Source organism: Schistocerca piceifrons, chromosome 8 (assembly GCF_021461385.2).
Source record: "Schistocerca piceifrons isolate TAMUIC-IGC-003096 chromosome 8, iqSchPice1.1, whole genome shotgun sequence".
NCBI lineage: Eukaryota > Metazoa > Arthropoda > Insecta > Orthoptera > Acrididae > Schistocerca > Schistocerca piceifrons.
Window position 1 is genome coordinate 85,885,743 of NC_060145.1, and position 13,674 is coordinate 85,899,416.

A 13,674-nucleotide genomic window follows, 5' to 3' on the forward strand; every position below is an offset into this window, starting at 1 on the left:
TTTAGCTCTGTCAATTTATTTATTTTACCAGTATCATACGTCACTGCAGAACTGTTCGTGTGTTTCAGATTTCATTTTTATGCAGGTCGACAGACATTACAGTTTTTTATACAGTTAGGTTTTTTCTTCAAACAGTTCGCACTGACGAAATCAACCGAAGGTGAAATTATTGGTTTGCTTGTTTATTTTCTTATGAATGACATCGGTTTTCAAACACCTACAGGATTCTTTTCAGTTTCATGTAAGTGATGTTGCTTTGATCGCAGTAGCACATTTAGGCTGTCAGTTCACATTCCCAGGATCGAATTTACGATAACACCCACACAAGTAAAGGCTATTCACTTACACATGGTACAACTGAGGATGGAAACAGAGCGTATAACAGCAATTTAACAGAAGCTTTTATTACAAAACGTCGTAGAAACATACATAACTGATAACAATACAATACTTGGATAAGGAGAAGTATCCGCATTATACACACAAATAAATACTTGAATCAGTTATACTGTTTGGTTAAACATAGAAATACTGTGATCGCTCTGCCTATATGATAAAAGCATTGAGATTCCAGGTCAGTGATGTCGCAGCCTGAATCCTGCAGGCAGCTATCCTTTACAAAGAGGTGGGTTTCTTGAAGAGTAGGGACAGATTTACAGCTGGAGTTCCGACAAACCTGGATGGATGGTAACTCAAACTGGTAGGTGTGGAAGGCGCTGGGTGTACTTCGAAGTTGTTGAGAATGTGCACGAGTGCCACTTTGACTTGCATGTACGCGAGTCTCATACCTGGAAAGGCAAAACAACAGGGTTATTCATAATAAAGAGAAAACATTATGTGATATATACAATGATAAGACCGTACGTACTAACGCTATTATAATGTGTTGCCTAGTCATAACAACTGAAATTTCATTAATCTCTGGATATGAGCTTATTAAATAACACTTAGTCAATTAAAATACATACGCACAGGACTCGAATTAAATAGATCTGGTCGATAGGTATAGCGTCCCAGACAAACGGACGGATAGCCACGGCGATTTATTAAGCATCACTACAACCCAGTGGGAAGAAAAGGAGTAGTAGAGAATCAGACTACGAGAGCTGTACATCCTCTTGTTTTGTACCCATACCGAACCTATTACTGTCATGGGAGTTACTTTGTAGCATCTAAATTCACAATGACAATTTCCTACTCGAGTGACTCATCACTCCTTTATTCCTTAGTACTCTACACCTCGTGTTTATAACTGCCAGGGCTCGAACCCAGCTACTGGAGCCATCATTGGGCTACCTTTGAAGGGGACTATACCTCTTGAAACATCCACAGACAACTTATAGCCCATGACACTAATAGAGTATTCATTCGTCGTTTCTCCTCACTGTCTTACAAGTAGTTTTTTTAATAACTCAGTTCTTTGTGCGTTAACAGTGTTTGAATAGCACTGACTCCTCGTTTCACAAGACGTGAAATGTAACTGGGATTTAGGTTATCTGCATTTTTTAGAGAAATAAGTTTTTAATTTAATACGTCCTGACTTTACTGATAAGGACCATTTTACAACTGGATTCAAAACACAACACGTCGCTCTTCACGGAGCAAAATCGACAGATGTAAAGGTCAGTTCCGGATTACCGCAAGGAAGTGTGGTAGGGCCATTATTGTTTAAAATGAATATAAATGATCTAGAATGTGTCTGGTGCTTTTTTTTAAGAGTGTGCGCTTATCTATAAGAAAGGAGCAAATCCAGGAGAGAGTATCGATTTACAGAATGAGCTACAGGGGACTGATGAATGATAGCTTATCCTGAACATAAGTAAATGTGACGTATTGCGTATACACAGGAAAACATAGCCACTACTGTACAACCACACTATTGATGAGAAACTGCTGGAAGCAGTAACTACCGTAAAATATCTGTAGGTAGCTGTCTTAAGCGACCTTAAGTGGAATGACCCTAGCAGGAAGAGCAGGTGATAGACTGAGATTCATAGGTTTGCTCTTCAATGTTCCAGCATTTTCCGAGAAGAGTCGGAGAATATATTTCCCCCTCCCACATAGATGTCACGTAATGACCTGGACCAGAATGTTCGAGAAATTAGAACGTGATCCACGAGCGGAACAGGATAGGAGGTGTTTGCTGGTGGGTCAGGGGGGGGGGGGGGGGGGGGAGGAAATCAGTTAGTAGTACCAGAAGTACGCTGCGTCACACATCATTAGATGACTTTCGAAGTATGATGTAGATGTAGAACTTGGTATCATGTGTTCATACCAATTTTTCTTTCACTAAAGCTACTTGTCAGTGAAGGTAATATAAGAAGCACATGTTCGGGAATGATCTCAGTATTCAGGAAATATGAATGGAAAACCGCAACAATCGTAGAATACCTACAGGTAAACATTTCGAACATCCTAATAGGGAATGGCCACGCGGAACTATTGGTAGGAAAATCAAATGCCCTACGTAAACTGGAACAGTCACAATTTATTCATAGCGGTATTGGTCTGGGGTACTTATTAGTTTGTGGTTCCAGAAGAGGAGATCAAATGAAGGGTGGCACACTTCCTCCTGCAAATCGTCCAGTGATGGAGAGGGCGCTTCTGGGATGCTGAACAAACTCCAGCGACAGGCGCTACACAAAAGGCTTTCCCTATCACGCAGAGGTTTACGAAACCTAAAGCCGTCGGCACACGGACCGTGCATCCGAAGGTTGAGCGTTGAGCGTGCCGAGTTTCTGACGTCATAGCGTGGTATAGCACGCTCGGGAATCTTTCCGAACGTATAGAGCAATATCTGGCATGTCAGATACTCCGAGCGTGCGTCTGAGCGTTGACCAATGAGGTGGCACAACGTCACCTACGCCACAAGCACGCCGTCTCCCTTCAGTACAGAGTTGTGAGGCGCCATATTGGCATTCATTTCAAGCCTATATATGCCGTTTCTGAGCACCAGCAAATTGAGAATCACTGCAAAACCTGTTGTTAACTGTGTGATTTGATCCAATAAAATAATGAGAAACATCATATTCTTGGCAAAAGAATTATTGTAACTTGCGTATTATGAGAGTAAGCTATTTGAAGACAGCGGCACACCCAAAACGAATTGTTCTTGGTACAATTTATTATAATTAAACTTCAATTAGCAACATATCTACGATTAATGTTTTCAGCAATGGGTAGTACAATATGATTAGCTACAAATGAGGTGATGTTGGTGTAGCGTAATGGGCAGAGGGTTGGCTACCCTCTGCAATAAAAAACTGAGTGAGTGGATCAATAACGAACTTCAAAGGGCGTCTGGGGACGTCCGCCACGAACAATTGCAACGAACTATAACGGTCAAAATGAGATTTTAAAAAATGGGTAGCGTCACTGTCATGTATTGACACTCTTTATGGCGGTGGTTCACATCTTGGCACTTACAACTTTTTTTTCCCTAACATTCGCGTTTTTATAGGGTTCTGATACTTTATTATTAGTTTAATAGAAGTATATACTATAATATTTGATGTTATGTAAATATAAGTTCACCTTTTTCTGAGGGGTGACTTTGTTCGATTGGCTTAATGCCTCAATGCACAGGACAGCTTGCGCTACTTGTATAAAGATATTTTTCTGCTTTCTCTTTTACGCTTAGTAATTCACATGTTGAAAAGATTCTGCTACTGGGTAGGAACAGTGATCAAGTAAGACCCCAAAGCTTTACGGGGAGGACTTGAGATACCCTGTATAAAATGCTTTATGATTGTGTACCGTATACACGACAACACACTCGCGTTTCGTTCGACAAAGGCGCTGCTGGAAGCGGAAACACCAGTGTCTGGATGCTCACCGAGGCACGTCCTGGGGCCCTCGCCGAACGGCATGAACGTGTGGCTCGGTCTGTCCCTGGAGTTCTCCTCTCTGAAGCGGTCCGGCCAGAACCTGAGCGGCTCCCTCCAGTACTTGGGGTCGGAGTGGAGACCGGCCACCGACACGAAGACCGCGGTGCCCTTGGGCAGCACGATGTCCGTCCCTTCTATCCTGTAGTCGCGAGACGCCTCGCGGTTCAGGAAATTCACTGTGGGGTACTTCCGCTGCGTCTCTGAAAACAAGAAAAGGTCGTGTTATTATCGAGGGGACCGACGTCTGCAATTCAAACTAAGTGCATGATACTTAACAAGTGACGATCTGTTCGACTTTCTGCCCCTCCCGCCTTTTCTCTTTTTCCCAGTTTCCACTAGTCTTCTAACAATTGCAGTTTTTCCGTTGGAGAGACACAGTGGCGAGTTCCAGTATCTGTGCTGATCCTCCAACTAACCAGATCTGAACCCGATTCAACACATCTGCAATGTGGTTGAACGTGACATCAGAGGTGATCGCTCCCTTCGCCGAATTTACCGGAATTAGGTTACTTGTGTGTGTACAGATGTTTTGCCAATTGCCTCCAGCGACCTACCGAGCCCTCACTTTTCCTTGCCACGACGCGTCGCTGCTGTTGTCCGTGCCCAAGGTGCAGACACCTGTTATTAGGTGGGTGGTCATAATGTAGTGGCTGATCAGTTTACACTGACAAAGCCAAACGACATCATGGCACATTTCTTACCCCGCCCCCCTTTCAATTTTTTTCATTTTTATGTTAACAATTTAACTGTAGCAATGGATATGTACATGTGAAATCACACACGCCGCTCATTGCAGCTACACGCATACATTACTCGCAGATGCGCCACCTACCAGACGTGACCTAATTCTAGTGCCTCTACTCATAGGCCATCAGCATATGTCAACAGCTATGCACATGGCATTCTTACGGTTTGCAGGATCCGATGCGACGTTTTATTCTAAATCTCATATATACACTAATCTTTCAGACGGGAAACAACACATTGTTGGATCCACTCTCAAATGTGTGGTATTTTAAAAACATACAACACAAAACCTTATATTACACAGCTACTACTTTTAAGTAACTATTTTATAAGGTGATTAAGTGGATGACATACATTTACTAGATAGAGTAAACGACTCCCACATCGGCCACAGATAATATATGATTCTACTAAAATTATTTGTAAGTATTTCCTGCAGCTTTTATTCTGCAGTCATAATACGGCTCTACCATACAAAATGTCGAATTATTTGCTTATAAAACCGATGAACAGAACTGTCGAAACCACGGTCAAGGTGTAACAAAATCATATGTTGTAAGTGGTTGGCAGCTATTTCCAATTTATCGTCTTTGTGTCTACGACACAGCTCGTACTTAAGTAAACAAACACATGAAGTTTTACACTGCGTAATGTAATAAAGAATGTTATGAAAAACAATATTAGAGAATAATAATGAGCTATAGTCGTGTTGTAAGGTTTCTCCACATTGGTGATGAAGATTTTACAGTCAAATGGAAAAGCACGCAACAGGTCCTGAGATAACTTAATCATTGTAGCTTTTGATATCGAACAGCAGTGGTGCGGGTACACCAAAATCATTTTTTGTGTTGTGAAACATTTTTGGGGCATGCCGATAAATTAGTGGAAACATGTTTCAAGAAGATGACTTCAGGGTATGCGTTGCTAGGTAGCACTCACCACTAACGACGTTGGTGAGGTCCGTCATCTCGCTGACGGCCTCGTACGTGATGTGGCCGCCGTGTTTGCTCAGCACGTGGCGCACGTGCTGGCGCACCTCCTCCTGCAGACTCTGGTTCCACGCCAGCTCGAACAGGGCGAAGGCCAGCGTCGAAGACGAGTTGTCGAAGCCAGCAGCCAAGAACGACATCAGCTGGCCTGCGATGAGCTCGTTCGTCAGCTCTGTAGAAATACACGCCGTCACAGTCTAGGATAAAAACTCTTCACTGGAGTAACTTATAAATAATGTTTTTAAATGTGATCAATGACTGTTTACTGGGAATGAATTCAAGGAAAATATTGTTTACCAGAATCGAGGAAGGACAGCACATAGTTTTGTTATGCAAAGAGAAGTTCGTGATGCTGAGTACAGAGACCTACTTTGATTGGTATATTCTTTCCGTTACTTGTCGAAGTTACTTTCAGCGAAACAAATCTGGACATTAATTAACATGCCTGTGATGACGGAGAAATTAACACCTCGATATTCAGATCCATGTACTATTACTTGTAAGCAACCTATTATCCACTGAAGAAGCAGCATTCGTAGTACATACTCACGACGAGGTTGAAAGGCATACGGATAAACACGCTGCTACATCCAAACTCTTGTCTGCGTCTCTGAGTGTTATTATGGCTCAACCATAAACGGACATGCCTGCCACGAGATTAGATGCCACCTTGCGGAGTCCAGGTGACATATTCCTACCTCGACACGCTAGTTAGAGAAGATGTTTTTCTGGACGACGAAATAAAAGCAAGTATTGACAAAGCGGCGAATACCTGGCAAGCTACTCACAAGGGTATGAAACAATAAACACCTTACGGGGACAACAAAAATACTCTTCTATCAAGGAAGCTTGCTGAGCACCATCTAGGATGCTGCCGAGATTTGGACATCGCATGCTAAACAAGAAGTCTAACTCCTTTCACCTACGGTGTTTAGGAAAAATTCCAGGCACAAGATAGAGGACCATGTGACAAATGAGATGGTCCTGAATTCTGAGAAGCTACTGAGTACTACCGCCACTGTTATGCAAAGTCGCTTGCTTTGGGCAAGACACTTACATCGCACCGAACACCCCCGACTTCTCCGACGCACACTACTCAGAGAGGCAGCACTAGACAAGGTACGCCGTGGATGACCCGCACTGTGCTTTAAATATTGCCTCAAGCGCGATATGAACGCATTTAGTATGAACTGCGACAAGTGAGAAGAGCTTCCGGAAGACTGCAGCAGATGGAAAGAAACCGGTCAAGGATGGCATCAAGTTCCACGATGTCGCCTGGTGAATTTCCACGACGTGAAGATACTTGCATCTGGCGTTAGACATTATAGGCCATCGATGATGATGTTACGTGTCGTTGCGGAACCATTAGAAAAGGCCCTCGCCGAGTTACACTGGACAATCACTGTTAAGCATTGAACTCCGTAAAATTTCCCGCTAATCTTAATAATATTTTCGTTTTAAAACGATAAAATCTTATTCCTTTTATGGCCTAATTAAACATCGTGGTAGATCTAAGGTAGACAGAAACGTAATCATGTAAACGTGTCTTCAAAGTTTGTCTTTTCTGTGGGTCCCGGGTTCGATTCCCGGCCGGGTTGTGGATATCCCCTACCCGGGGTACTGGGTGGTTGTCTGGTCCTCATCTTTTCATCATCATCATCATCATCATCATCATCATCATCATCATCACACCATCATCATCTTTCGTGACATTCGCTAGATTGGACTACGTCAAGAGATGGACTGCGTGAATGTTGGGAATTTGTACTGGTGCTGATGATCACGCATTTGAGTGCCCCACAAACCAAAATTCATCATCACCGTATGTCTTTAAATTCATCATCACCGTATGTCTTTAGAAAATTCAACTCAGTTGGCTTTCTTCCGTATTTAATATTTTAAATTATGTTATCGATTTGGGGCGTAAACAGCTCTAGTCATAATTATCACCTCGAAAAAATCAAACGGCCATCTTAAAATTTGAGGAAACAGATATTCTACTTACTGAGTTGTTCCTTATCGCCCTCTGCCTGTTCTTCCTTAATTTTCGTGAGCATGTCAATTACGTCGTTCCGAACAATGCCCGTTTCCTTCCGGTGTTCTATCAGCTGTGGACAAAAGATGTGTGTTAAAAGAACTAGTTTCATTAGACCCTAGGAAAAAATAAAGAACATAAAATGAATATTTTATTTCTGAGTAAAGTATTAAACCAAGTAAAATTCATTTATTTTACAGTGGATATCACCGTGATGCAGATGTGAGCCTAAATATGTCTCCTTCACGGTACCGGTAATAAGTGTGTCACTAAACTTGGGAACGCACAAAATTAATTGCTATCATCAAATCTGTTAAAACGTTCAAGTTCGTGAACAGATAAAAAAAACACGTCTTACTTAAGAAATTGTTTAATATTCACATCAAGTTGTGGTAATGAATTTTATTTAAATTAACTATTTGTTAGCGGAAGTGCGCGAAATATTTCTTGTAGTTTGCTTTCATATCACTCATGTTCTCTATAACTACCTTTGTAGTATAAGATGCAATTTAGTTTCCGAAGGATCTTCGCGGATGCACACTACCGAAATTTGTCTTCAGAATTTTCCTTTTGCTCTCATCTTGTGACTCTTACTCACCATTCATATAATTTGCAGAACTTTTCTGCAGAGTAAGAATCTGACATGGAATTAAGAGCCGGCCGCGGTGGTCTCGCGGTTCTAGGCGCTCAGTCCGGTACCGCGCGACTGCTACGTTCGCAGGTTGGAATCCTGCCTCGGGCATGGTTGTGTGTGATGTCCTTAGGTTCGTTAGGTTTAAGTAGTTCTACGTTCTAGGGGACTGATGACCACAGATGTTAAGTCCCATAGTGCTCAGAGCCATTTGAACCATTTGGAATTAAGAGATTCTTCTTCCCGGTCACTCTATTTTTCCATCTACGGTTTTCTTAAGGCATCTCTTAATTTCCCATGGTCTAGAAAACGATTAATCAAGTCATCTGATCACTCGTGTACTTAATAATGTACGTACACATTGGCCTTTAGACAAGTCGTAAGGCAACGCCTAGAAAAGGTATATGAAGCCTTTATGTCTCCTTACTCATTGCGTATACACACCACAAAAGTTGCCAAGTAGTAGATTCAAGCACAGTACTTTCAAATCAGAGGATCAATCACCGTCAAACTCTAAGAGACACAACAGACCAAGAACTAACTTTATATGGTCCTCAAATAATACTATGTCCACTGTCGTATACGCCACGTTATGACCTCATTTTGAAGCTGAATTCAATATCCTTATGAACACAAAAATATCGACATTTAATTACAAACAAGTGCCAGACCTGAACATTATCTTTGCTACATAAAAAACAGGGGCTGGTATAAGAATATCTACGTTTATAATTTTCCCCCTCATATATTACCTAAGTAAATGACAACCTTACCTCTGAGTCATTTGATCCCATTTTACTGAACTACATATACTGCGCACTCCTCCCTCTCCGATTAATGTTTTTGTAGATAAAGTCTAGTCCCTGTGCGTTGAATAGACAGTCGACTATGGAATACCCTGTGTCACCACATATGATGACCAACTTATTTCTCCACTTCCGACATCAAAACACTTGACCTCTTGCACTCAAAATTGTAGCTTAGCCTTTATTTCTCATTTTCTTTCAGTACATTACTGATTGTGGTCGTTTACACCAAAAAAGTTGTGCTGGCATTATTTAAATTTTTCCTTACCACTTTCTTCTTCTATTTCGAGTTTAGTTTTCATTGTATTATTTGTATTGCAACGAAATAAGAGAAATCAACATTTTTACCCTCATACACTAACTGTTACGTAAAAAATTTATTCAGGGTACAACACATCGATTCCGATGAACTTCGAGTTACTGTAGACAGCACCCTTAATAAGTACGACAAATAAATGCTGCTGTCCTTTTGTATGGTTAGTATTTAAATGAATCTGAATGGTTAGTGCATACCTTAACTGTGTTTTGTACAAAGAAGTCCTCTACTTTCTTGCTGCCAAGTCGGATGCGGAGTGTGGACAGGATCTGTGGAGCAAAGAACGCCAGCGTGGTGACGATCCTTCCAACGACGGTATCTCTCAAGATTCCCCGCACGTGCTCTCGCAGTGGAGACTTTGGGTTCTCGAGAGAATTAGCGTCGACCCCCAAGAAGATGGAGCAAACCGCGTCCGTCGTATAACGGCCCATGACGTCCTTCAGTTCCACTGCTGTGTCTAAAGCACAAATACATCATGTAGTTCACAAATATATGCTTATTGCCTTTTACCATTAAAATTGAGAAGAAAACGATAAATTTACGGGAAAGGTTGTAAGTAAAGTTATACTACAGTGAAGGAGTGAAGTGTCCATTAGCAACAAATATTTATCTGTTTCACTTAAAAATACGTATAAAAATTTTTCCTGAACACAAAGAGACCATACCTTTTGAGGCTGCGGAGTCAAGGTGATGGGCAAGTTTCTGTCCAGTTTCGTTCACTAGGTGAAACATGAGCTTCATTTTGCCAGAAGTGAATGCTGGGGATAGCACAGTACGTAGTTTCCTCCACCTGAAACAAAACAACAAAATCTTATTTTTTCTCATGTGGTGGCTTAGCGTACCTCAGTTAAAATATTTAATCTCGTCTTATAAACCTAAATGATTTTTCCCTTACTGTTGGTCCAACAAATAGGCGTTCTGGCTTGTTTTTAAAATTCTGTCTAACTGTGAATTAAACATAAGCTTCCACAAATGTCTTGGGACTTGTGTTGAACAGGTATAGCTGATGACACATTACCCACTGATACACATAAATACGGCAGTATTTTATAGATGCCTGCTTTTGTCCCACATTTACCACCGATCAAAATTCGACACAACTGCTGAAACATTTTGGCATTATTTTTTCTTTCTTTGGGCAATAAATGTCTTAATATGAGTGGTCAACAAAAAAGTATTTATAGTAAAAAACGACTATATCAAAAATGTAATAAAACTAAATGACAGGGCTTTAGTGAAACTAGAATGACTGTGTGCACGTGAGCTATACATATTAGATACGCTAAAAATGTTAGAGAGAAAATCGTAAGGAAGAAGAAACGAGATTTGAAAAATAAGAATTATTTCAAAAAATTACTGGAAACAATAAGGAAAAGAAAATTAATAGTTTTCGGCGTTTTATGTAGAATGAATAACAGTACTCTCACAAAAAGATCTTTATTTATCTCTCGGAAAAAATTAACAAGTTGAATTCGGCAAGCTATGCCAAAATGCAAAATAAAACCGAAGAAACAGCAGAAAGAAGTTGGGTAGGATTGTGTTGGATTTATAGGGATTACAACGCAGATGCAGTAAGAGAGCAAGTGAGAGGTACTCTGAAGACAGAAAAAATAGCTATGATGGAAAAAAAGCGGAAGAGAATAAATGTGAAGGAATTGGAATTATTCTTCGGTACTTACCCGGCAAAAACAGAGAGAGAAGAAATAGAGGGAACAAAGTAGAGGGGCATGGACATCTTTCAATCTGAAAATAGTACAAGTTTTGAAAATTTTCATCTTTGCACACAGTTCGTGCTGTGTGTCTGTTCTCTAAGATACTCACCCTGCGCCATGTTGGCCAAAAAGAGACGTGGCAATGACCGGATCAGTCGCTGGGTCGATCTTAGCATTGGTTGCGTAGAATGTGGAAAAGTCTGTGCTCATGATGCGTCCTATGAGAGCGGGGTCCTTCACCAAGAGGATGGGCTTGTCGAAGGCGAACATGCCCATGAAGGGAACATTTCCGGCCTTGCGGTAGCATTCGAAGACTGGTTCCCCCATGTGCTTCTGGCCGATCACAACGCTACCCATGTTGCCAACGTAAGGTGTGGGCTCCATGTAGGGGATTCCCAGCTTCTTCCAGTAGTTGAAGTTCCGTGTCGCGTACCAGTAAAGCAGAGGTACCAACAGCAATGCAGCATCCAAAAGCCAACTGCCCGTCACTAGCGTCATGACGTGGATGTTTTATAATTTCAGCACCTAGCAGCAACCATATAACATTAGCATTAAACTGTAACTGTTGTAGATCTGAGAAAACTGTAGATTAGTGTTATAAATCATCACATCATTTTGGTACAAATCAGGATATTGAAGGTATCTACATATACATGACTACCCTACAATTCACGCTTAAGTGTTTAGAAGAGTGTTCATAGGACCAGTTACAGAATATTTGACAACCATTGCACTCTCTAACAGCCCACTAAAAAAATAAACACTTGAATATTTTTGTGTGACATCTGATTTCTCGTATGTAATAAGTATGGTCGTTTCTCCCTATGAAGGCGAAAGTAAAGTAATTTTTACATGTTCTAAGGGGAAAGTCGGCAGTGTAAGTTTTGAAAACATGTCGCCTCAAAGAGAAACGCCTTTGTTTTAAGGATTGTTATCCCAGCAAGTGGCCGTGCGGTTAAAGGCGCTGCAGTCTGGAACCGCAAGACCGCTACGGTCGCAGGTTCGAATCCTGCCTCGGGCATGGATGTTTGTGATGTCCTTAGGTTAGTTAGGTTTAACTAGTTCTAAGTTCTAGGGGACTAATGACCTCAGCTGTTAAGTCCCATAGTGCTCAGAGCCATTTTGTTATCCCAGCTCACATATCCATAACACTCTCACCTCTAGTTCACGCCATTTCTAAACGAGCTACCCTTTCTCTAACTTTTTCATAGTCCTCCATCATTCGTATCTTGTGAGGAACCTACACCACGCAGCACTACTTTAGAAGAGAACAGACAAGTGTGTTGTAGGCACTGGAGTGCACTACGTCTTCGGATTTTTCTGCCTATAAAACGCAGCATTGGTTAGCCTGCTCCATAAACGGTAGATGATTCTGTAGTGTCTTTTGACCACATCAGTAATACGTCAGAACTGGAGCCAGTCACATGACTTATGAGAGGGAAAGTCGTCGGCGTATGAAGAGAGAATATGTAAAAAAGATGTGCTGCTGATCACGGTTTTGTTGAAGACTATGTCAGAAGTTGTGTATAGGGGCAACTAACGCACAGGAGAAGCAAAATTTGAAAACCGACGCTGAAGTTTCTGGGGCATATTGGGTAAAATGTTTGAAGCATAGAGGTAACATCACAAACTATGTTGACTTGCTAAATGCTGTTTGTACGTCATATTGACTTATGGCGCATTTAATAAATAACATTACATGTGGTATAAGAAGCAGCCGATTTCGTTACTTTGAGCAAGAGTGTAATGACAGAGTAATGAAAGGCACAGTTAGGAGACTTACCAACTGGAACAGCTCTGGTGAGGGATCCTCACTGTGTCGGGTAGCCACAGATTACTGGCCTTTATGTACCATTCTGCAGCAGCTGATACCCCCCACTCCTCGACAACGCTGCATAGCACTGCCACAGTGACGAAGCGTGTCTGATAATCTGTAGCACGGCGCAGATGTTGTGGAGGTCACGGCCCCAGCAAAGCTCTTACGACAGCCGCTGTGCCAGAATTTCACCGAAAGAATGCCTACACAGTAGGAAATGTGTGTGGGACCTACTTACAATCCCACCACTAAAATGTTTACCATACCTTTTAGTAGGCTTCTCTAAGTACAGAATGTGTGTTGCGTTGAAGGATTGTTGCGAATATAAACATAAGGAACAGAAACAGGGCTCCCCTGGTTTCACTTTTCAGATGTCCAGAGAGGACAGCAATGTCACCAGCGGATCTTATTATTGATATCATTTAACCCTGAGTTTCAATTCTATTTAAGTCTTGAAGCATCCTTTTACTTACATCGCTCTTTTCTCCATGTGCATATTGAATAGTGTATGGATTGAATAGTAAGGGCAAAAGAGTGCTTCACTATCTGAGAGTCTTCGTAAAATGAGCACATCGTTACCGGTCTTCCGTTCTTAATGTTTCCTCTTGGTTCTTGTAAATACTGTATACTGATTAGCCAGAACATTCCAACAACGAATGTACCATCGATAAAAACTGTCCAGGTTACAGCACACACACGGTGCCTGTAATATCACTGATCAGTCTATCTGAGTTT

General features: G+C 41.5%; 1 protein-coding gene across 1 annotated transcript; it reads right to left on the minus strand.

Moving 5' to 3' along the window:
• Positions 1-385: 385 nt before the first annotated feature.
• On the minus strand, positions 386-12,953 carry LOC124711761 (cytochrome P450 6j1-like). The gene is made up of 8 exons (XM_047241976.1): positions 12,907-12,953; positions 11,233-11,648; positions 10,077-10,201; positions 9,609-9,868; positions 7,629-7,731; positions 5,574-5,795; positions 3,836-4,087; positions 386-788 (listed from the first exon to the last, which is right to left on the minus strand). The coding sequence occupies exons 2-8, from the start codon at positions 11,619-11,621 to the stop codon at positions 616-618; spliced, it is 1,524 nt and encodes a 507-aa protein (XP_047097932.1). The 5' UTR covers positions 11,622-11,648; positions 12,907-12,953; the 3' UTR covers positions 386-615.
• Positions 12,954-13,674: the final 721 nt, after the last annotated feature.

What these genes read in the sequence shown, in the direction of transcription:
- LOC124711761 (XM_047241976.1), bottom strand. Translation starts at nt 11,621, where the DNA reads ATGACGCTAGTGACGGGCAGTTGGCTTTTGGATGCTGCATTGCTGTTG. An exon ending in TTTGGCCAACATGGCGCAGG is followed by an intron (nt 10,202 to 11,232) that starts GTGAGTATCTTA and finishes GTTTTGTTTCAG; the next exon opens with GTGGAGGAAACTACGTACTG. An exon ending in TGACTCCGCAGCCTCAAAAG is followed by an intron (nt 9,869 to 10,076) that starts GTATGGTCTCTT and finishes TTTGTGCTTTAG; the next exon opens with ACACAGCAGTGGAACTGAAG.